General features: G+C 42.2%; 1 protein-coding gene across 2 annotated transcripts in view; it reads left to right on the top strand.

Annotated features, from left to right (window-relative positions):
• LOC143983561 (inactive dipeptidyl peptidase 10-like) overlaps positions 1-20,518 on the top strand; it is a 322,327-nt gene that overhangs the window by 222,221 nt on the left and 79,588 nt on the right. For both annotated transcript variants that reach the window (XM_077483372.1, XM_077483371.1), the window contains exons 14-17: positions 1,829-1,920; positions 9,349-9,396; positions 15,705-15,823; positions 18,233-18,280. In XM_077483372.1, coding sequence (XP_077339498.1) covers positions 1,829-1,920; positions 9,349-9,396; positions 15,705-15,823; positions 18,233-18,280 — 307 coding nt within the window. The remainder of the gene's footprint in view (positions 1-1,828; positions 1,921-9,348; positions 9,397-15,704; positions 15,824-18,232; positions 18,281-20,518) is intronic.

Raw genomic sequence — 20,518 nt, forward strand, 5'->3', positions numbered from 1 at the left:
TCACTGTGTGCTCATGGTCATTATCATTATGATGATCAGAGCACAGCAGGTTCTGTATGGCTCTGTCAGTGTAACATGACTGTGTGGTGCTGACTTTCTTATGGCTGTGCTGAGTTATAGTCTGTAACACACAGTACAGCCATATATCAGGAAAGTCAGCACCCAACAGCCATGTTACACTGACAGAGCCATAGAGAACCTGCTGTGCTCTGATCATCATAATGATAATAACCATGAGCACACAGAGTCTGGGGACTGCACATTCTACAATAGTGTAACATGTCATTGTGTGTGTCTGTGCAGGGGACTGCTAGCCTGTGCACCACTGCCGTTGTCCAGATTACTCCTGCTACTCTGTCTGTCTCAGCCGCCTCAGTGATAAGTCCCTCAAGCTGCAGCACTTACTGAATGAAGAGAGCCATATAACAGTAATATCCATCCGCCGGAGAGGCATACAGTGAGCAGGAAGAACTTTAGTTTGTGCAGGTATACTGAGAGCAGCATGCGGCACGGAATTGTATCCCTGCACCCGAAAATGGAAAAAAGTCCCTCTTCTGCTTTCACCTCCTGGGGCCCTCTGGTAACCTGATGGGGCCCAGGAAATTAATATATATTCCTTATATACCTTAGTAATCAAGTGGGTGCGGGTTAATATAGTTATTTAGCTTCTTTTTTTTTTAAGCTAGAAGTTAAAAGCTGCTTGGGCCCCCCTGCTGGCCAGGCCCGGTACAACAGGGCTGGTTGTACTGCCCTATCAGCGGCCCTGCTCATGTACCACGACTCTACTACGCAGAAGTAATATCAGGCATCAGGTATCTGTCACACATACCTACAATGCCATCAGGAAGAACTGGAGACAGGAAGAGCTGACTAGAGAGGGTAAAATAAAAATTATGCCCCCTGACTTTTTTACTGCATCCAGGGCTGTCTTTAATATTGATTGGACCCTGGCAAACGTTTTCTTGCCCATCCCCCTCCCCCATACAATTTCCCTCTCCACCTGCTCTGAGACATACAATAAATAGCAGCTAGAATTAAAATCAGTTTACTGTGTCAGATCAGGCAGCGATTGCGATTGGTTGCCAGAGGTTGCAGTGTATCATTACTGCTTACTAACTGGTTGCTAGAGGTTACAGCACACATTACAGCTCACTGATTAGTTGTTAGATGTTACAGCACATGATTTCTGCTTGTTGATTGGTTGCTAGAGATTACTGTACAGTAATACTGCTCACTGATTCGTTGCTAGAGGTTACAGCACATCATCTCCTCACTGCAGAGGGCATGATATACATATGAATGCCACCTTTATTTACATATCTATGACGCCAAATGCAGTTATTTACATATAAATGCCAGGTATTTACATGTAAACACAGGGTCTGCAGGTGTGTCATCTGTGCACAACAATAGGGCAGAGCTGGGCAGCATTAGTACTAGCACTTCACACTGAGATATCAGGACACAGCAATGGACTAAAACTTCAAGGGAAAAGGGAATTTAAACTGGGATAGTTGGCAAGTATGAGGCAGCTGCTTGGTCCCCACAACAATGACAGGGCCCAGGGTGGCTGCCCCTTTTTCCCTGCCTTAAAGACGGCCCTGACTGCATCCCAGATCAGACAGGCTAGATCCGACTCTGAGCTTAGGTAGTTACTGTGCTCATCATCATATCAAAATAATTTCTTGTTTTGTCCTATTTATATTATGGCACTCCAGCTCCTGTGTCTGCAGAAAATGTTCTCTTTGAAATGATTATTATGATTATTACTATTGCATTAATAATAAAACATTTATAACTGTCCAATATACATTTATTTCCTCTGCAGCTTGGTAGTAAGGACAATTCTTTGCGTATGCTGACATCTGGTGACTGGGATGTTACAAGGATTGTAGCGTACAATGAAGACAATAAAACAGTGTGAGTTATTGCTATCCACTGTATAGATGGATTTCCAGGAAAAAGAATGGTACAAGAATCTATGTGGGGCATTAAAGCACGAAGTTACAAATAGATAACAGAAGTTTAGAAAATAATTCAAATTTTTGGGCTATACAAATAATGGCCAATGGTTAGAATTATTGCAAGTTAAAGTGTATCCAAAACCAGTGAAATTACACTTTAAGTAACTTTTTGAATAAAGAATAGAGATTTCAACCTACTAAAAGGCACTATAATTGAAGAAATTTCAATTATCAAAATTATACAAAGTTTAAAAAGTTGCATAACTGAGAAATGTTTTAGATTTATGCATTAAACCTGTTATCCCCGATGGGTTAAATGAAATTATTTAAGTCCTGAAATTCTCTTAGTTTTCAGTTTTTTACCCCTTTTATACAGAGTGTTTTCAGCACATTATCACTTACAAGTCTTCTCTTGGTAAGTTGATTTACTAAAATTGTAGAGTGCAAAATCTGGTGCAGCTGTGCATTGTAGCCATTTGACTTCTAACTGTAGCTTGTTCAACTAAAGCGGAGGTCTGCCGAAAAAAATAAATATTAAAAGCCAGCAGCTACAAATACTCTAGCTGCTGACTTTTAATATATGGACACCTACCTGTCCAGGGAGCTCGCGATGTCAGCAGCCGAAGCCGATCTGTTAGCAGCTCTCGGCTGCTGCCGCCGCCATCCTCAGTAAGGGAATCAGGAAGTGAAGCCGCACGGTTCCCTACTGTGCATGCACGAGTTGCGCTGCGCGTCCTCACTGGTCCCTGCTGTGTTCTGTCTTCCAGAAAACAGCGGGGGAGGACAGAGTAGGCGCCAGAAGTGGCATAGATCACCAAGAATGCCGCAGTGATTTATACCAGGAAGTGGGAGCAAATACCTGTATTAGACAGGTATCTGCTCCCTCCTCCCCCCTGAAAGGTGCCAAATGTGACACCGTTGGGGGGAGGATTCCAAAAAGTGGAAGTTACATTTTTGGGTGGAACTCCACTTTAAGCTTTAACAATAAAAAGTGGAAGCTGATTGGTTTCTATGCAGAACTGCCCCAGATGTTGCCTTCTCCAGTTTTAGTAAATAAACCCCTATATGTTTAAACTGGACAAACATGATTAAAATTTTAGCAGATTCCTGCTGAATTGGATGAAATTCATGCGGTAGGTGGCCCTGTTGGCACAACCTAGCTCAACAAATTTCAATTGAAAAATGGAAAGTTGTCAGCTGAACAGTGGCTGCTCCCTTTAAAATATGGGCGCTGTAGCTGTCTGAATATTATTATTTATTATACAGGATTTATATTTGAATAGCTTATTTGAATATAAAAGCTGGCAGGGGAGATTCCTTCATCCATGCTGATCAGCATGGATGGAGAAACCTAGTTACCTATCTCTTGTTCAGCAAGTAGGCTTGAATGAGATAAACCTATGGGGTTGATTAAAGCCCATTCATATTTGAGAATTATGTCGCCTGAAGCAAAGCACCTGTTGCCCAAAAAAGTACATGAGCTTCTTTTTGGCAGATTACAAAAGTTTTTGGCCCCATAGACCTCAACAGAAATGACTGATTTGTGCATTTTCTCAATCATTTTCTTCCCAAACAGCAGCTCTCCACCCCTAATTTCTTCTCCCTCTCCTCCCCCTAGTGCTTTCTATTGGCTAAACAAAAACCTCTGAAGCTGTAAAATGCTTGTAATACGCTTCTAAAATGCAAAAAAAAAAAAAAAGCTTGTAAAAAGCTGCAAAAGTTTAAAGGTGTGAATGGAGCCTTACTAAAACTGGATAGTGCAAAACCTGGTGCAGCTGTGCATGGTAGCCAATCGGCTTCTAACTTCAGCTTGTTCAATGAACCGCTTGCCGACCAGCGCACGACGATGTACGTCAGCACAAAACGCCCCCTTTAACCTCCCTGGCGGTATGATTCATTCTGGTTTTAGGTGCTGAAAGCGGTACAATTATTTTGCATGGAAATTTGGCGTTTTATATTGTAGTCCTGTAATTCTTAGGAATAACTCTCTTAAATTCTGTTCAAACCAGAGTCTATTAGACATCCCGGGTATGATAAAGTTTATAATATAATAAAGAATAATAAAAATTATTCAATAATGTAATCAAATCCTAAAACACTGAAAAAGGGACACATTTTGGTTGCTATGGACAATCTCCAAATTCCAGGCAGAAAAAACAGTATTTATATTATAAAAGTGCATGCAGGGCACTGCACAGACCACTAGACCAAAGGGGGTGTGTATTTTTTTTTTAATACAGTACTGTAATCTGTAAGATTACAGTACTGTATGTGTTTTGTGTCTTTTTACTTTTTTGAATTTGCCGCCGATCTCCGCTCCCGTGCGCCGTAACGTCGCAGGGAACGGAGCTCGGCGGCATTCGGCACTGTGAATCGAGCGGAGGACAGCTCGATCACACAGCGCGGAGGGCATCGCTGGATCCAGGGGACAAGGTAAGTAACTCTCCCTGTGTCCTCCCTGCATCCAGCGGTGCGATCCTGAGTCTGGCTCGGGGTTACCGCTCGTGTTAGTAAAATCCCAACCCGAGCCAGACTCGGGATTACCGCTAGGAAGGTTAAAACACGGCATTGTGGGTGTGCCTGCCTGCTGCGTACTCTGTGAGCGTGCCCGCAGGTCCCGCAGACACAATGTCTGCTGGGGGCCCATGATCGTGACACGGAGCAGCAGAACAGGGCAGAACATGACAGGGATCTACTGCTCCCTGTCATCGGGAGCAGTGATCTCTTTCATTTTGTAGTGAGCCCATCCCCCGACAGTTAAAATCACTCCCTAGGACACACTTAACCCCTTGATCGCCCCCTAGTGTTTAACCCCTTCCCTGCCAGTGTCATTTACACATTAATTAGTGCATTTTTATAGCACTGATCGTTGTATAAATGACATTGGTCCCAAAAAAATGACAAAAGTATCCGATGTGTCCGCCATAATGTTGCAGTCACGATAAAAATCGCAGATCGCCACTGTTACTAATTTAAAAAATTATAAAATTATAATAAAAATGCCATAAATCTATCCCCTATTTTGTAGATGCTATAACTTTTGCGCAAACCAATCAATATGCGCTTATTGTGATTTTTTTTTTACCAAAAATATTTAGAAGAATACATATCGGCCTAATCTGAGAACGAAATTAGTTTTTTTAAATATTTTTGGGGGATAATTATTATAGCAAAATGTAAAAAATATAGTTTTTTTTTTCAAAACTGACGCTCTTTTTTTTTATAGCGCAAACAATAAAAACCACAGAGGTGATCAAATACTACCAAAAGAAAGCTCTATTTGTGGGGGAAAAAAATATATCTATTTTGCTTGGGTGCAAAGTCACAAGACCGAGTGATTGTCAGTTCTGTGCCATATCACAAAAAGTGCTCTGGTCAGGAAGGGGGTACATTCTTCCAGGGCTGAAGTGGTTAAGCTTGGACAAAAAAAATTGGAGGCTGTGTGGTTTCTATGCAGAGATGCACTAGATTTTGCAGGCTCCAGTTTTAGTAAATCAATCCCTATGTGTTTATGGCTGACAGTCTCACACCTATTCAAACATTCTTTTTTCTTTTAATACAGGTCATTCATTGCTCAACCTCTATGCTTTAGTTTTCATCTTTTAGTCATTACAGTCCAATGCTAGCAAATAAAGATAGGTCAACCATTCATTTATTTTATTCCATCACTTACCACACTCAATATTCATTTCATTATTTAGCATTTATCCAGTCACTTATATAATCCTTTATCACTCCCAATATTCTTTTTCATGACATACAGTATAATTTATTATTTACATTTATTATATTCCACCGTTTCACTATACTGGATGCAATCCACTATTATTATTCAAATTAATGTATACCGTATAATGTATGCATCTTATCTGTTTTTTCATTCACACTGTTTTATTTATTCCCTTGTATTCCCCTACATATTTGTCTGCATGCATTCCACGTTTCACACTTGTCGCCTAGTTCTATCAATCATCACAATCAATACTCCTTTTTTATGATTGTTTAATTTTCATTATCTCTCTTATTGTACTTTATGCTCCTTTTTATGATTTAATTCTCATTATTTATTATTGCTATGCCCCATCAATAATCCCATTTATTCACACTGTTCCATGCATCATATTATCATCTGTTTTTTATTCACATTGTTCTAAGTACTCTCCTTTTTCAGTTTTTCTCTATGTGGTTTCATCCCTATTCTATTCTTGTTTTCAGTTACTATAACATTGTTCATCATTGTTTAACACAGATCTGTATGGTCATCTGTTACTTTGAGGTTGTTTTACTAAAGGCAAGTAGGCAGTTTGCTTTGCAAGAAAATTTTTGCTTAGTAAATGTCATGAAAATAATTATTTTGCAAAGAATACCCAATCATGTGCAAGAAAATAAAAGAAGCAAAAGTATTTTTCCTTGCAGATTTTGGATGATGGTCATCAGCAGAGTTACACTTCATTCACTAAACCAGTGTTTCTCAAGCTTTTTTTCAGTCAAGGCACCCTTTAAAGTTAAGGACAAGTCTTGAAGCACCCCATTCTAAAATGTAAAAAACGTTTCTAATAGTTTTACATAATGCAGCAACATCCAAACATGGAAGGACATCCAATGGCAGAGGTGATTTAGCCCCTGTTTACACAATTTGTCATGCAATTTGATAGTTCCAAATCGCATGACAAGTCGCACCCCATTGTCAGCAATGAAACAGTTCAAATTACCGCAACTTCTCACAGCGACTTTGAAAAAGGTTCATGCACTTCTTCTTGCCAATTTAATTGTGACTTGCATAGACTTCTGTTGTATGAAATCGTAAATCGGCAGTGCAAAGCGCACTGATGTGCGACTTTGAAATCGTGCTGAAGAAGCATGATTTCAAAGCTGCACTGGTGTGAATGGGACTAACCATATACACCTTTGCACACTGGTGCTGACTAGTATTTCAGTGTTTTTCTTCTTTCTTAGATTCTCTCTATCAGTCAGCTAATGTAACCCTAGTGCTAACGGAGAGGGGCAGGGGAGGGTCACACAAGGATGCTGTGTAGGTGACTGACATCCTCCTTATCAACTGATGACATTCTTGGTTGTTGGAATGCCGGTGTCCGATCAGATAGTGTCCCCCATCACATAGTGTCCGCCCTGTACTGCGCTTACGGGGGACAAGGAGAAGCCGAACATTTCCGAAGATAGTGTCCCGGTTCAAGCCCCACCATCCAAGTGGACATAGAGTTAGAATATAAAAGAGCCGAGCGAAGCGAGGCTGTGACAGAAGCGTGGCGAGCAAAGCGAGCCAGCGAGGGGCCCTGTTACTATGAGCAACCCTATGTCCACTTGGATGGTGGGGCTTCAACCTGGACTCGATTCTTCTTCAGAGATGTTCGGCTTCTCCTTGTACTGCGCAAGTGCTGCACCTGAGCAGTACGGCCTGGAAACTATTCGATAGGCAGATACTTTGTGCCAGAACACCGGTGGCTGGAAGGTCGTAATTATGCATAATAAAAACCTGTGGCTTTGTGTAACTAAAAGGCAGGCTTGATCCACCCAGTGGCTTGTATACATATTATATTGAAGCAATTTTTAGGCATTTTGCCAAGGCACCCCTGAAAAAACCTTGAAAACCCCCAGGGTGCCTGGGCACCCTGGCTGCAAAAAGGCTGGACTAAACTAATGAAAAATCACTTGTAAAGTGAAATTTCCTTTTGCAAAGGGAAGAGCCCATTTACCTTTAATAAAAAAAATCTATTGAATTTACTGAGGCCCTCATACCAATTTCGAAGCATGCTTCATTTTTATATTTAGTGACAAAACTAATATTGTTTTATTCCCTATGCAAATCCCTTTTACAAGATGTAAGCACATAACCAAGATTTGATTAAAAAAAAAATATTTTTTAGTTCAACCCTTTTGCTGCCATAGATGCGTTTGAATTTTTTTCCACACACTTAAAAAAATATTTTCCCCCTGAAGATGCTGTAAAACTCCAAAATATTATATATATTTTCTGAACACTTAAAGGTAATATGTATGTAACGTGTCGCACAATCAATGTTTTCATATTTGGGTGCTCCCGATATGTGTGTTTACATTCACTTTTGCGTGTATGTGGGGGTCGGGGGGGGGGCTAAAAATTATTTGGGGGGGGGTTAAGTGCTTGGGTGTAACTTTGTTTTTTATAAATTTTGTAACTGAACTTTTTTACTTTGGGAACCAAAAGTTTCAGGGGCTGTGAAAGCGATCACACAGCTATACAGCCGCCCAATTACTTCCACCCAAAAGTTGACAGTTGGTTTTGTCAGAAATACACAAATTCTCAGCTACTGTAGCTGAATATAAGTATAAAGCCTCCTGTTACTGCTGACATATGCCATATGTCCCTAGCAGTGAAAGGGTTAAAACTGAATTCCAGGTTGGTATAAAAGACACAAATTAGTGCAGCTCTCTATTTGTAATTTATCTTAAATTTGTTTAATGATATGTTACATCTCCCTCATATGGGTATGTTAAACAAACTCATTAAAGAGGAGCTCCACCCAAAAGGGGAAGCTCCACTTGTACCTCCACTGTCACATTTGACATTTCTTTTGGTGGGGGGGGGGTGGGTACCTGGTTTTGACAGGTAACCACTCTCACTTCCTGGTAAGATCGCTATTGGCGAGCTATGTCATGTACAGCCCCTCCTCTTTTCACTACGTTGGCGCCTGGGACCTGTGTCCCAGAAGATGAGGGGACCATTCAAAAGTGCAGCACGACTTGTGCGGTAGGAAATCAGCTGTGAAGCCTGAAACCTTCACTGCCAGTTTCCCTTACTTGCAATGCCAGGGTCTGTACCCAAAAACGATGGACGAATTAGCTTGGGGTGCTGACATTGTGGGATCCATGGACAGGTAAGTGTCCTTATAGTAAAAGTTAGCAGCTGCAGTATTTGTAGCTGCTGACTTTTAATTTGCTTTTTCCCTAGACTGGAACTCTGCTTTAAGCTAATACATTTCATACTGTTTGCATTCTTCTTGAAAACAGTCAAACATTTCATAGTTGTCACTCTAACTACCCTATGTGGAAGATTTACCCTCACCTCATTCACTGACATCGGCTTGCTGTCCTGGAAACAGCCTGATCTCTCCTGGTTCAGAAATGGTCATTCAATAGTGGACATAGGTTATAAACAGCATGTGTTAGTTCTCCATTTAGACGGCCTGTATCTATATTTCATTTATAGTCAAAAACCTGAAAACATTCAGCGTGAAAAATGTTCAGGTAGAGGGGAAATCACTGTATCTGTATCTTTTGCTTGGGTTGGGTTCTCTTTCAATTTGCCTCCATTTAAGGCACATGTCTGTAATGTTTGTTTTATATTTATAATAAATTCTAAGTCCTCCTTTTTGTATATTTCCAGTTATTTCCTGAGCACTGAAGACATGCCCAGGAGAAGACACTTGTATAGGTATGAAGCCATGGTTTTCTTCAAATGTTGAAGAGCTTTATCAACTATAAACTGGCCATACACTTACAGATTATTATTTTTTTTTTTTTTGAAAATATTTTTATTGAGTTTAAGACAGACAAATAGACAGTCAACAGTAAACATGCCACAGCATTGGGACTAGACCCACGCAGGGGTCAGTGGGTTGCTTCCAACATTATTAATCTACAGCTGTAGCACGTCCACAAGAACAAACAAACAACTAACTTAGTGCTGGGTTGGCTCCCACTCAATTGAGATAACTAAGGACCAAATTATTCAGTCGGGCCCCAAGGGACTATAAAAGAAATGAACTAAACCCATATCAGAGGCTACAATATATAAAAAAGTAAATAAAGAAATAAATCGATACTAATCACCTACTGCAACAAAATCACATCCACCCGTAGAGTGGTATTATGTACATGCTCAGTTTGTGGAGGCCTCAGCCAGCCACCTGGCCCACACTCTTGTGTATTTTTTGGGGCATCCTCTATTATGGTAGGTTTCCTTATAACGTGGTAATACTTTATTGACATGTGTTTTCCACAATAATATTGACGGCAGGGTCTGCTTTTTCCAGCATAAAGTGATCATTTTCCTGGCATAGAAAAGTCCTATCAGAGTTCTGTCCTGGGGGCTAACTCCCCTACTAAGCCTAGAAGGCATATCCGCGGGGTTTGGGCTACGTCTATTCCCACCACTTCTTGAATTACAGATAGAACCTGTGATCAGTAGTTTTTAATTGCCGGGCAGGACCAGAAGATGTGTATGAAGTCGCCCGGATCCCCAGTACATCTCCAACATTCCGAGGACCATTCCGAGGACAGGGAGGTTCTCATTTTATGCAATCTATACGGGGTAATATATGCCCGGTGTAGTATTTTGTATTGTATGAGACGGTCTCGAAGTGAGACCAGGATTTTGAAGGGGAAGTCCCACATGTCCTCCCAGTCCTCGGAGTCCAGATCCGGGATGTCCTGTGTCCATCTTTGACGGAGCTTTGACAGATCTGGAGAGGAGACCCTAATGAGGTGCGCATAGAGAACCGAAGTCGGCTTCCTGGTGCATTCATACCTTGCGACCTTTTCCAGATCGGATTGCACTATTTGCGTGTCATTGGGTAATATTTGGGCTTTAAATGCACGGGACAGCTGCATATATCGGAATACATGCGAGGGGGGTACATTATTGTGGGATACCAGGTGATTGAAGGGGTGTATAGTTGTGCCGGTTGTGAGGTCAGATATGAGTTTAATACCACATTTGGCCCATATTTTGGGGTCTGGTAGTGAGTAGAGATGGGGTAAGGTAGGGTTGTTTCATAGGGGAGCGTTTGGGGAGATTGCATTCCGTGGAAACCCCTCAAGTCCCAGTCCCGCCCTCCAGGCCCTTAGAGTCGTGTGCATGGAGGGTGTCAAATCGTAGGGAGCTTTGGGACCCCGCAGGGGTAAATGTGTTAAGGCCTCCACAGATCGGACCACTGCAACCTCCAGAACCGCCGCAGAGTTGGACGCGTCCAGTACCAGCCACCAAACTACCGTGACCAGCTGAGCTGCCAGAAAGTATTTCTAGCAGTCTGGAAACGCCAACCCGACCCCCCCCCCCCCCCCGCAGCACTGGACGCACCAGCGTGGACAGTTTAAATCTATGGGGGCTGGAGCCCCAGAGGAAGGAGGAGAACATGCGGTTCAGTTTCGTAAAAAATGAGGAAGGTATCCATTGTGGGGAATTACAGAATAGGTAGGTAAATTTAGGTATGATTTTCATTTTAATTAGGTTAATGCGGCCTAATAAGGATAGAGGAAGGTTTTCCCAGGCTTTTAAATTGGCCTTGACTCCTTGGACCACCGGATCTAGGTTAAGGGGGATAAAGCTGGATGCATCTCTCGAGACCCTCACCCCCAGGTACACCATTTCTTCTACCCATTGCAGTTGGAGATCTGGCGGGGCTAGTCGTTTTGCCTCAGGATCAATAGCTAATAACTGGGATTTCGTCCAGTTCACCTGCAATCCTGTTATTTTGGAGAAGTCAGTCAGTACTTGCAGCGCTCCTCTAAGGGAGGGGTCCGCGTCATTCAGAGTAGGAGGTCATCTGCGTACAGTGCTACCCTCTCCTCCAGCCACGCTATTTTTAGTCCTTTTATGTGGGGTGAGACCCGCAGTGCCTCCGTCACCGGTTCCATAGCTATGGCGAATAGTGCCGGAGAGAGAGGGCAGCCCTGCCTGATACCTCTGGACAGCGGGAAGGGAGCAGAGACATCACCTGCCAGTCTGATGGCCGCCTTTGGGGATTTGTATAAGGTTTGTAGCCACCCAATAAAAACCAATGGAAATCCCATCCTCCGCAGAGTTTCCCAGAGATATGGCCACTCGATTGAATCGAATGCCTTTTCGATATCAAAGGAGGCAACCGTTCTAGTGCCCACATTGTCATGTATGGCATGCAGATTGGTGAATAGTCTGCGGAGGTTGATATCCGTCGATTTCTGGGCCATGAACCCAGTCTGGTCTGTGTCTATAATAGAGGGTAGAAGTGGGTTGAGTCTAACGATAATTAATTTAGATAAAATTTTGAAGTCAGTGTTGAGAAGAGCAATGGGTCTGTATGAGGCGCACTGTTTGGGATCTTTATTGGTCTTAAGAATTAGAAAAATATGTGCATCTGCCATGGAGGGTGGGAGTGCTCCCCCCTCCAGACACTGGGTATACAGGTCTGCCAGCAGAGGGGCCAGAAGATCCGCGTGGGAGCGGTAGAACTCAACAGGCAGACCGTCCAGGCCTGGAGCCCTCCCAGTTGCCAACGAGTTAATAATAGCATGTACTTCCTCTGCAGTAATACAGATTATTTTTTAGTTCAACCTGTGAGCTAAATGAAAAAAATCTAACAGATTAGTGCATTCATGCTATACACCACAGATGGACAAATCTCCTACTGTAATGTATTTTGACAGCCACCCCACCAGCGTCAACAATTTTCTACCTGGCTCTTTCGATTTATCAAACAAGGGATGTCAGGTAGGAGGGTGCCAAAAGGGTCACCCACTGAACAATTTTGTCCGATTCATTAGCAACCGCCAAAAATCTGAACTCTGTATGGCCAAGAATGGACAATGAGAGGTGACTCCCCATCATGGATTTCCTGAACAAATAGGAAGTTACTTGTAGCAGGGAAGACTGCATGCAAGTGAAGTCACTTATTTCCTGCACATAGAAGAGCTAGAGGAGGGAATAACAACAGGTCCAGTTCTTCGGTGTCCCTCCCACCATCTTCTGAACAAAGAACGCGGAGGAGTGATGGGTTTGCTTTAAGAGCATATTAAATAAGGGCATTAGCCAACACATCCCATTGGGTAATAAATTTAAAAGAGCGAACAAAAGTCCTGGATGGCTTAACTCCAATAAAAAAATGGATATGAAAGCAAAGGAGAAGGCCTTCAAGAAATACAAGTTTGAGGGATCATCATCAGCATTCAGACATTATAAAGAATGCAACTAGTAACGTAAGGGTGCAATAGCGACGGCTGAGATAGAACATGAAACACATAGCAGAGGAGAGCAAAAAAAATCCCAAGAAATTCTTTAAATATGTAAACAGTAAAAAAGGGAGGACAGACCATATTGGCCCCATAAAGAATGAGGAAGGGCATCTGGTTGCAAAAGATAGGAAGATGACGAATGTATTGAATTTATTCTTCTCCTCAGTCTTCACGAGGGAATTGGGGGGGGGCTTCAGTAACCAAAACTGCAGTGTTTATCCTCATGACACATCACAGGAAAAACCTGTTAACCATGGTTAACAAAGGACAGAATTAAAATTAGACTTTGGAAACTTAACATTAATAAATCACTGGGACCAGATGGCTTGCACCCAAGGGTACTTAGGGAACTCAGTCAAGTAATTGCCAGACCATTGTTCCTAATTTTTACTGACCGTCTACTGACTGGAATGGTACCAGCTGAAAATCCAATGTAGCACCAATATTTAAAAAGGGCCCACAATTCATCCCTAGGAATTACAGACCAGTTAGCCTAATATTAATAGTATGTAAACTTTTGGAGGGGATGATAAGGGACTATATTACAAGATTTTATTGATGAGAACGGTATCATTAGCAGTAATCAGCATGGATTCATGAAGAATGGTTCTTGCCTAACCTTCTATGAGGAGGTGAGTTGCCAGCTAGATAAAGGAAGGCCCATAGAGGTGGTGTATCTGGATTTTGCAAAAGCATTTGGCACAGTTTCCATAAACGTTTACTGTACAAAATAAGGTCCATTGGCATGGACCATAGGGTGAGTACATGGATTGAAAACTGGCTACAAGGGCGAGTTCAGAGGGTGGAGATAAATGGGGAGTACTCAGAATGGTCAGGGGTGGGTAGTGGGGTCCCCCCAGGGTTCTGTGCTGGGACCAATCCTATTTAATTTGTTCAGAAATAACCCGGAGGATGGGTTAAACAGTTCAATTCCTGTGTTTGCGGACGATACTAAGCTAAGCAGGGCAATAACTTCTCTCCAGGATGTGGAAACCTTTCAAAAAGATCTGACCAAATTAATGGGGTGGGCAACTACATGGCAAATGAGGTTCAATGTAGAAAAATGTAAAATAATGCATTTGGGTGGCATAAATATGAATGCAATCTATACACTGGGGGGAGAACCTCTGGAGGAATCTAGGATGGAAAATGACCTGGGGGTGCTAGTAGATGATAGGCTCAGTAATGACATGCAATGCCAAGCTGCTGCTAACAATAATGGAATAGAATATTGGCATGCATTAAAAAGGGTATCAATTCCAGAGATAAAACGATAATAAGTTTTATCCCTATTGTGAGGTCACCACCAGTATGGTATTTGTATATTAAAATCATATCCCCTCTCAAGCATCTCTTCTCCAGAGAGAATAAGTTCAGTGCTCGCAACCTTTCTTCATGCCTAATATTCTCCAGACCTATTATTCGTTTTGTTGCCTTTCTTTGTACTCGCTCCAGTATATTCTTCCTGAGGACTGGTGCCCAAAACTGGACAGCATACTCCAGGTGCGGCTGGACCAGAGTCATGTAGAACAGGAGAATTATCACTTTATCTCTTGAGTTTATCCCCTTTCTAATACATGCCAATATTCTATTCCATTATTGTTAGCAGCAGCTTGGCATTGCATGCCATTACTGAGCCTATCATCAACTAGGACCCCCAGGTCTTTTTCCAACCTTGATTCCTCCAGAGGTTCTCCCCCTAGTGAGTAGATTGCATTCATATTTTTGCCACCAAAATGCATTATTTTACATTTTTCCACATTAAACCTAATGTGCCATGTAGTTGCCCACCCCATTCATTTGTTCAGATTTTTTTGCAAGGTTTCCACATCCTGCTGAGAAGTTATTGCATTGCTTAGCTTAGTATCACACGCAAATGCAACAATTAGAACTGTTTACCCCATCCTCCAGGTCGTTTATGAACAAATTAAATAGGATTTGTCCCAGCACAGAACCCTTGGGGACCCCACTACCCACCCCTGACCATTCTGAGTACTCCCCATTTATCACCACCACCCTCTGAACTCGCCCTTGTAGCCAGTTTTCAATCCATGTACTCACCCTATGGTCCATGCCAACTGACCTTTTTGGTCCAGCAAATGGAATGTTCCATTTTGCCTTTATTTTCCTTTAAATTGTTTACAAAAAGCATAAAAAATGTTCATAAAAAGCTTTGACTTAAACTCAACACAAATGTGAAAAATGACTCCAGTTAGCATAAAATCACCAGTGCACTTACGTTAATATAGGCCATGTTAAATGCTTTATTTCAGTTGGCCAGCTATAGATTTACCTGATGTTACTTTAATAAAAAGTACAAATGTTATTTTTCTAATTGTTTATAAAAATAGCTTATGTTTTGGTATAAAGCATGATAAAGTTACTTCCAAATGAGATAAAAAGATGTTTAAAAACTATGTCTGTATTTTTTAATGTGATACCCATAAACTGAGCTAAATAAAATAAAAAATAGGTAAGGGCATATTTATGAAATAGTGAAGGTGACATTCACCAACTGCAGGTGAATTTTCCTGGTGCATGTGTTTTAAATGACAGTGACTGATTCACATAGCGTGAAGCCCCACTCTGGGATCATTTTTCCTTTCATAATGCCAAATATTTCTGAATAGTGAAAAAGACCTCATATAAGGCATCATGCAGTAAAACTAAGCAATGGAGCCTTTACCTGACTTCACACAAAGTAAAAGAAAGCAGTTTGGATATCATTTTAATAAACCTCTCTAAATACAGTGTGGAGACTTCAGGAATGCTGAACAGAACTTGTGTGACCTGTGACCTCATTCCAGACTGCCATTTTGTGGATGTGGAATTCAGCCCTAGAGGTGGCTACTTCATCTTGTTCTGCAAAGGTAAATACAATGGAATGGATGAGACAGGAGCTAAGTAGGGTTGCCACCTCATCCCTTTAAACCCAAACACATATTAATTACACAGGTTCTGTGGCTGATTAAGGTGGTATCACTCACTTGGTGACTTATCTGCATCCAATTAGCCTCAGAACCTGTGCAATTCATATGTGTTTGGGTTTAGGTGGCAACCCTAGGGCTAATGAGTAATGCTATACTCCTGTGGTAGAAACTGAACTGGGCTAGTATAATGACTTGCAAGGAGAACTCTATCTCTGTCTAGAGGTTGCTACATATGATTATTAAACATGTATTATCTACTGTATTTGAAGAACTTTTAATCAGTTGAATTTTAATTCAAATAAGAATATTTAAATGTTTGAAACTGGTGTTTTATGTCTTGTAATTTATTAATACTTCATTTTAGAAGCAAACACTTAATACAGGGTTCCTCAGAACATTCTGGGCTTAAAAAAGAATACAGCCCAGCAGCACCAGGGCTCTATATAGGGATCTATGAACCTGAGACAGGGAGGAGGATGTGCCTCCTCTAAAGCTTCATACACACGATTGGATTTTCCAACGGGAATTGTGTGATGACAGGCTGTTGGCAGAAAATCCAACCGTTTGTACACTCCATCGAACAATTGTTGTCGGATTTTCCATGGACAAATGTTGGATGGCAGGCTTAGAAATTTTCCGCAGACAAATGTCTGTTGTTGGATTTTCCAAGCGTGTGTACACAAGTCTGTCGGACAAAAATACAAAGTACAAACATGCATGCTCGGAAGCAAGAATGAGCCAGAAGCGGTCGGTCTTGTAAACTAGCGTTCGTAATGGAGAATTAACATTTGTGACACAGCAAATTATGAAATCTCGAAATGCATCACACATTCTCTTCTTCTTTAATGGGATAATAATGAAGCTGTTGTGCTGGTGATACTGATGGAGTTCTGCCAAACGTATTTTAAAAGGCTTTTATTTTCTAGTGATATCAAGAATAATATAATTATGCTTGTTTTTTTTGTTTTTTTTGGGCACGTTACCACAACACCATTATCCCGTAGTTTTTAAGATCAAAGATAAAACTATGTTGGTGTCCCTTGTTAATTTTACATTGTATTTTTTTAAATGTAACTGCCTACTCCCAAACTGTCATTTGAAGTAAAACACATAGCCGAGTATTATTCTCCACAATTTTTTTATTGTGCATTAAAAAAAGAAAACAAATAAAATTAGACATGCTATCTGCCAAGGCCAATAATAAATAACACGTTATCTCCTCCTATTCCGCAACATGTCTGGTTGACGATCAGCCGTTCAGAAACAAACTGAAAAGCATGAGCTGAAAAGTGAGAAATCAACACTCACCAAACTTCTACTAACACGAAATTAACAGAAAGAGCCTAAAGGGTGGCGTCTGACAATTGAACTTCCTCTTTATTGGCTTGTAGTACGTCTAGTACGTTTCTACGTTCATGTTTGTTGGCCTACAATTCCTTGCCGTTTTGTATGCAAGACAAATTCCTGGCCAATGCTCTTCGGACAAAAGTCTGACGTTTTGTCTGCAGGAAATCTGATCATGTGTATCAGGCTTAACTCTCTACCTCTTTTAGCTCTGTGTGGATTTTTTATTCATTTTAGCAAAAGGCTACTAGACACAATACATCGGCAAAAAAAAAAAGTCAAGACAATATTCATACAATGAACTAACAAAAATTAAATACATTACAAAAGACCAACACCAACAGGTCCCATACACAGCTTCACCATAAATATTATTACAAACTTATATAAAAGGTGTATCTCCTAGAACCTTATCATAATAGTCATATACAGTATATCATAATAATAATTCTTCTCCAAAGAGAAGGCAAGAGGCAAAGTGTGAGGAGAAGGCTCCCCACATCCAAATACAAAAAAGCTTTGATTGGTCTTCCCCAGCAAAAAAACAAAACTAGGGGTTACCTCTACCTAGCTCTGTGAGTATTCTTAATAGCAGAAGATTACCTTCTCTTTACAGCATAGAGGTAAAAAACTGTAGGAAAGTAGTCTGCAGCTCCACGTGCTGGCTTTACACAAGTGATTTAAAAAATGTATATGCAATGTTTTATATATAGAATACCTGCCAGAATAGTAATTTAAAAAGATAGAATTAAAACAGTAAATGTGTACAAAAACACTATATATTGTCTTTAACTATAACTGGCAGTTTGCCTGTAAAAGCCACATTCACGTGGGCATAAAAATACATACCCCCAAGCAAAGGGCCATCTTATCTCATGTGTTCTATGAAGCCACGTGCAGTCAGTTTCTTCATGGATCTTCAAACACACCCCAAATGTACATGAAGCCTTACTGCTATATACAGCCTCTTAAGACTAAGAATGTAATGTATTATATTTCTTACAGGTCCAGGAATTCCTCAGATTTCTGTACATTTAACCAACAATCCTAAGGGTGAGTGGCACATTCGTAACACGATGAGATCATTTAAAATAATATGTACATACAGATGTAGCACCCTGGGGTTTAGTCAGCAAGCTCCATACAAATGTACTTGCTAGGAGTAGTTATCTTGGTCGATTGATAGAGATCTATTAATTTCTCCCTAAGTTTTGCCTTGTTGCACTTTTCTTTTCTTTCACTAAGTGGCCGGGTACTTGGTGGTACAAGATAGGAGAAGGGCAACCCAAGGTCAGGTTATGGGTATATGGGGTGTCTCAGCCAATGGGCAGGGGTTTTTTGAATCTCTTGGACTGCTGGGAGAGCCTATATATTCTGGTGAGGTCAGGTGATCTATGTTCTGTGTCACCTGGACGGCTGTCTGGGTGGACGTTTGTCATAAGCCCTGGGCTGCAAGACCAGAAATTGGGCCTATCCCGGGGGCATCTGACTGCTAGGCTGTGTGAGGTCCTGTCCAGAAGTAAGGAGAGCAGCGCAGGGTTGGGATTGCAGCTTACAGTCCAACCAGAAGTGACAGTTCTGCCGGCTGGAGAACAGTGGTCGAAGGTAGAAGGGAAGCTGTCGCCACAAAGGGGCCAACCACCTTTACCAGGGACCACAGTGAGTAACTGAAGCAAGTAACAGAACCACATTCTCAAAAAAAAGACACGATGGAGAATTGGGAAAATTCAGGCAGTAATCAAGTCAGGGACTTAACCCACAGAGGAGACGCTTGCAGAGCAGCTTTGTGAGCCAAACCAGGGACTTTGCCAGTTAGCAGGGGTGAAGTTTGAGAAGTATATGGAGTGCCAAGCTAGGGACCCAACGGAGAAACAGGGGTGACACTTGAGGGAGATACCACCTCAAACCTTAGAGGAGCTCAAGGGATTCAGAGTCAGTGAATCAGAGAGAGCTCAGTGTTGAAGAACTACAAGAAGCAGCTATAGTGGAGCTGAAAGGACGCTTGAGTTAGGAACTGTTAAAGACTGTTGCCATAGGAGACAGCATCCCTGCAAGTGCAGATGTGGCTTCTTGTTGGGGCCTTTCCCTGCACGGATTTTCTCTTATTGAAGTCTCCATCGGACAATTCAATCGCGTGTGGGGACCTAGAAATAGAACATGTTCTATTCCTGAAGCCCGTTCGTCTGTATGCTGCTCCGACGGACCAATTACAATGCAAGGGCAGCTACAGCACCTGCCCATGAGAATGTTTCCAGCGCGATCCTGTCGCGCTGGTTCTCGGCGACAGGGTACTGTACATCTCGCACTAGCTGCAATAGGAAAAATACATTTTCCTATCGCAGCGAGCAAGAGGGGGAATGCCCCTCCAGGGGCATAAAAGGCCCTTAGATCTGATATGGATTTTAAGGGGAACCCCTATACCAAAAAAAACGCCATGGGGTCCCCCCAAAATCCATACCAGACAATTATCCGAGCATGCAGCCCGGCCGGTCAGGAAAGGGGGTGGGGACAAGCGACTGTCCTGAGCCATACCAGACCACATGCCCTCAACATAGGGGGTGGGTGCTTTGCGGAAGGGGGGGGCCCTGCGGGCCCCCACCCCAAAGCACCTTGTGCCCATGTTGATGAGGACAAGGGCCTCTTCCCGACAACCCAGGCCGTTGGTTGTTGGGGTCTGTGGGCGGGGGGCTTATCGGAATCTGGGAGCCCTCTTTAATAAGGGGGCCCCCAGATCCTGACCCCCCACCCTATGTGAATGAGTATAGGGTACATCGTACCCCTACCCATTCACCTGGGGGAAAAAGTGTCAATAAAAAAACACACTACACAGGTTTTTAAAGTAGTTTATTATGCAGCTCTGGGGGTCTTCTTCTGACTTTGGGGGTCTCTTCCGACTTCTCCGCGCTTTCCAGTTCTTCTCCCGCTCTCTAGCCTCTTCTCCTGCTCTCCAGTTCTTCTGCTGGGCTCCTCCGCTATCTTCTGCTCTTTTGCCACTCTTTTGCTAGCGGTGGCCCAGCTTTCTCCTTCATCATCGTCCATCGACGTCGCTGCCTTCTTCTTCCTTCTTCCTTCTATGATGTACCCCGTACTTGATCACATAGGGTGAGGGGCCAGGGTCTGGGGGCCCCCTTATTACCCTTATTAAAGGGGGTTCCCAGATTCCGATAAGCCTCCGCCCGCAGACCCCGACAACCACAGCCAGGGTTGTCAGGAAGAGGCCCTTGTCCTCATCAACATGGGGACAAGGTGCTTTGGGGTGGGGAGGTTGCAGGGCGCCCCCCTTCCCCAAAG

Source organism: Lithobates pipiens, unplaced genomic scaffold, assembly GCF_037356315.1.
Source record: "Lithobates pipiens isolate NorthernLeopardFrog02 unplaced genomic scaffold, aLitPip1_a1.2 Scaffold_16, whole genome shotgun sequence".
Taxonomy (NCBI): Eukaryota; Metazoa; Chordata; class Amphibia; order Anura; family Ranidae; genus Lithobates; species Lithobates pipiens.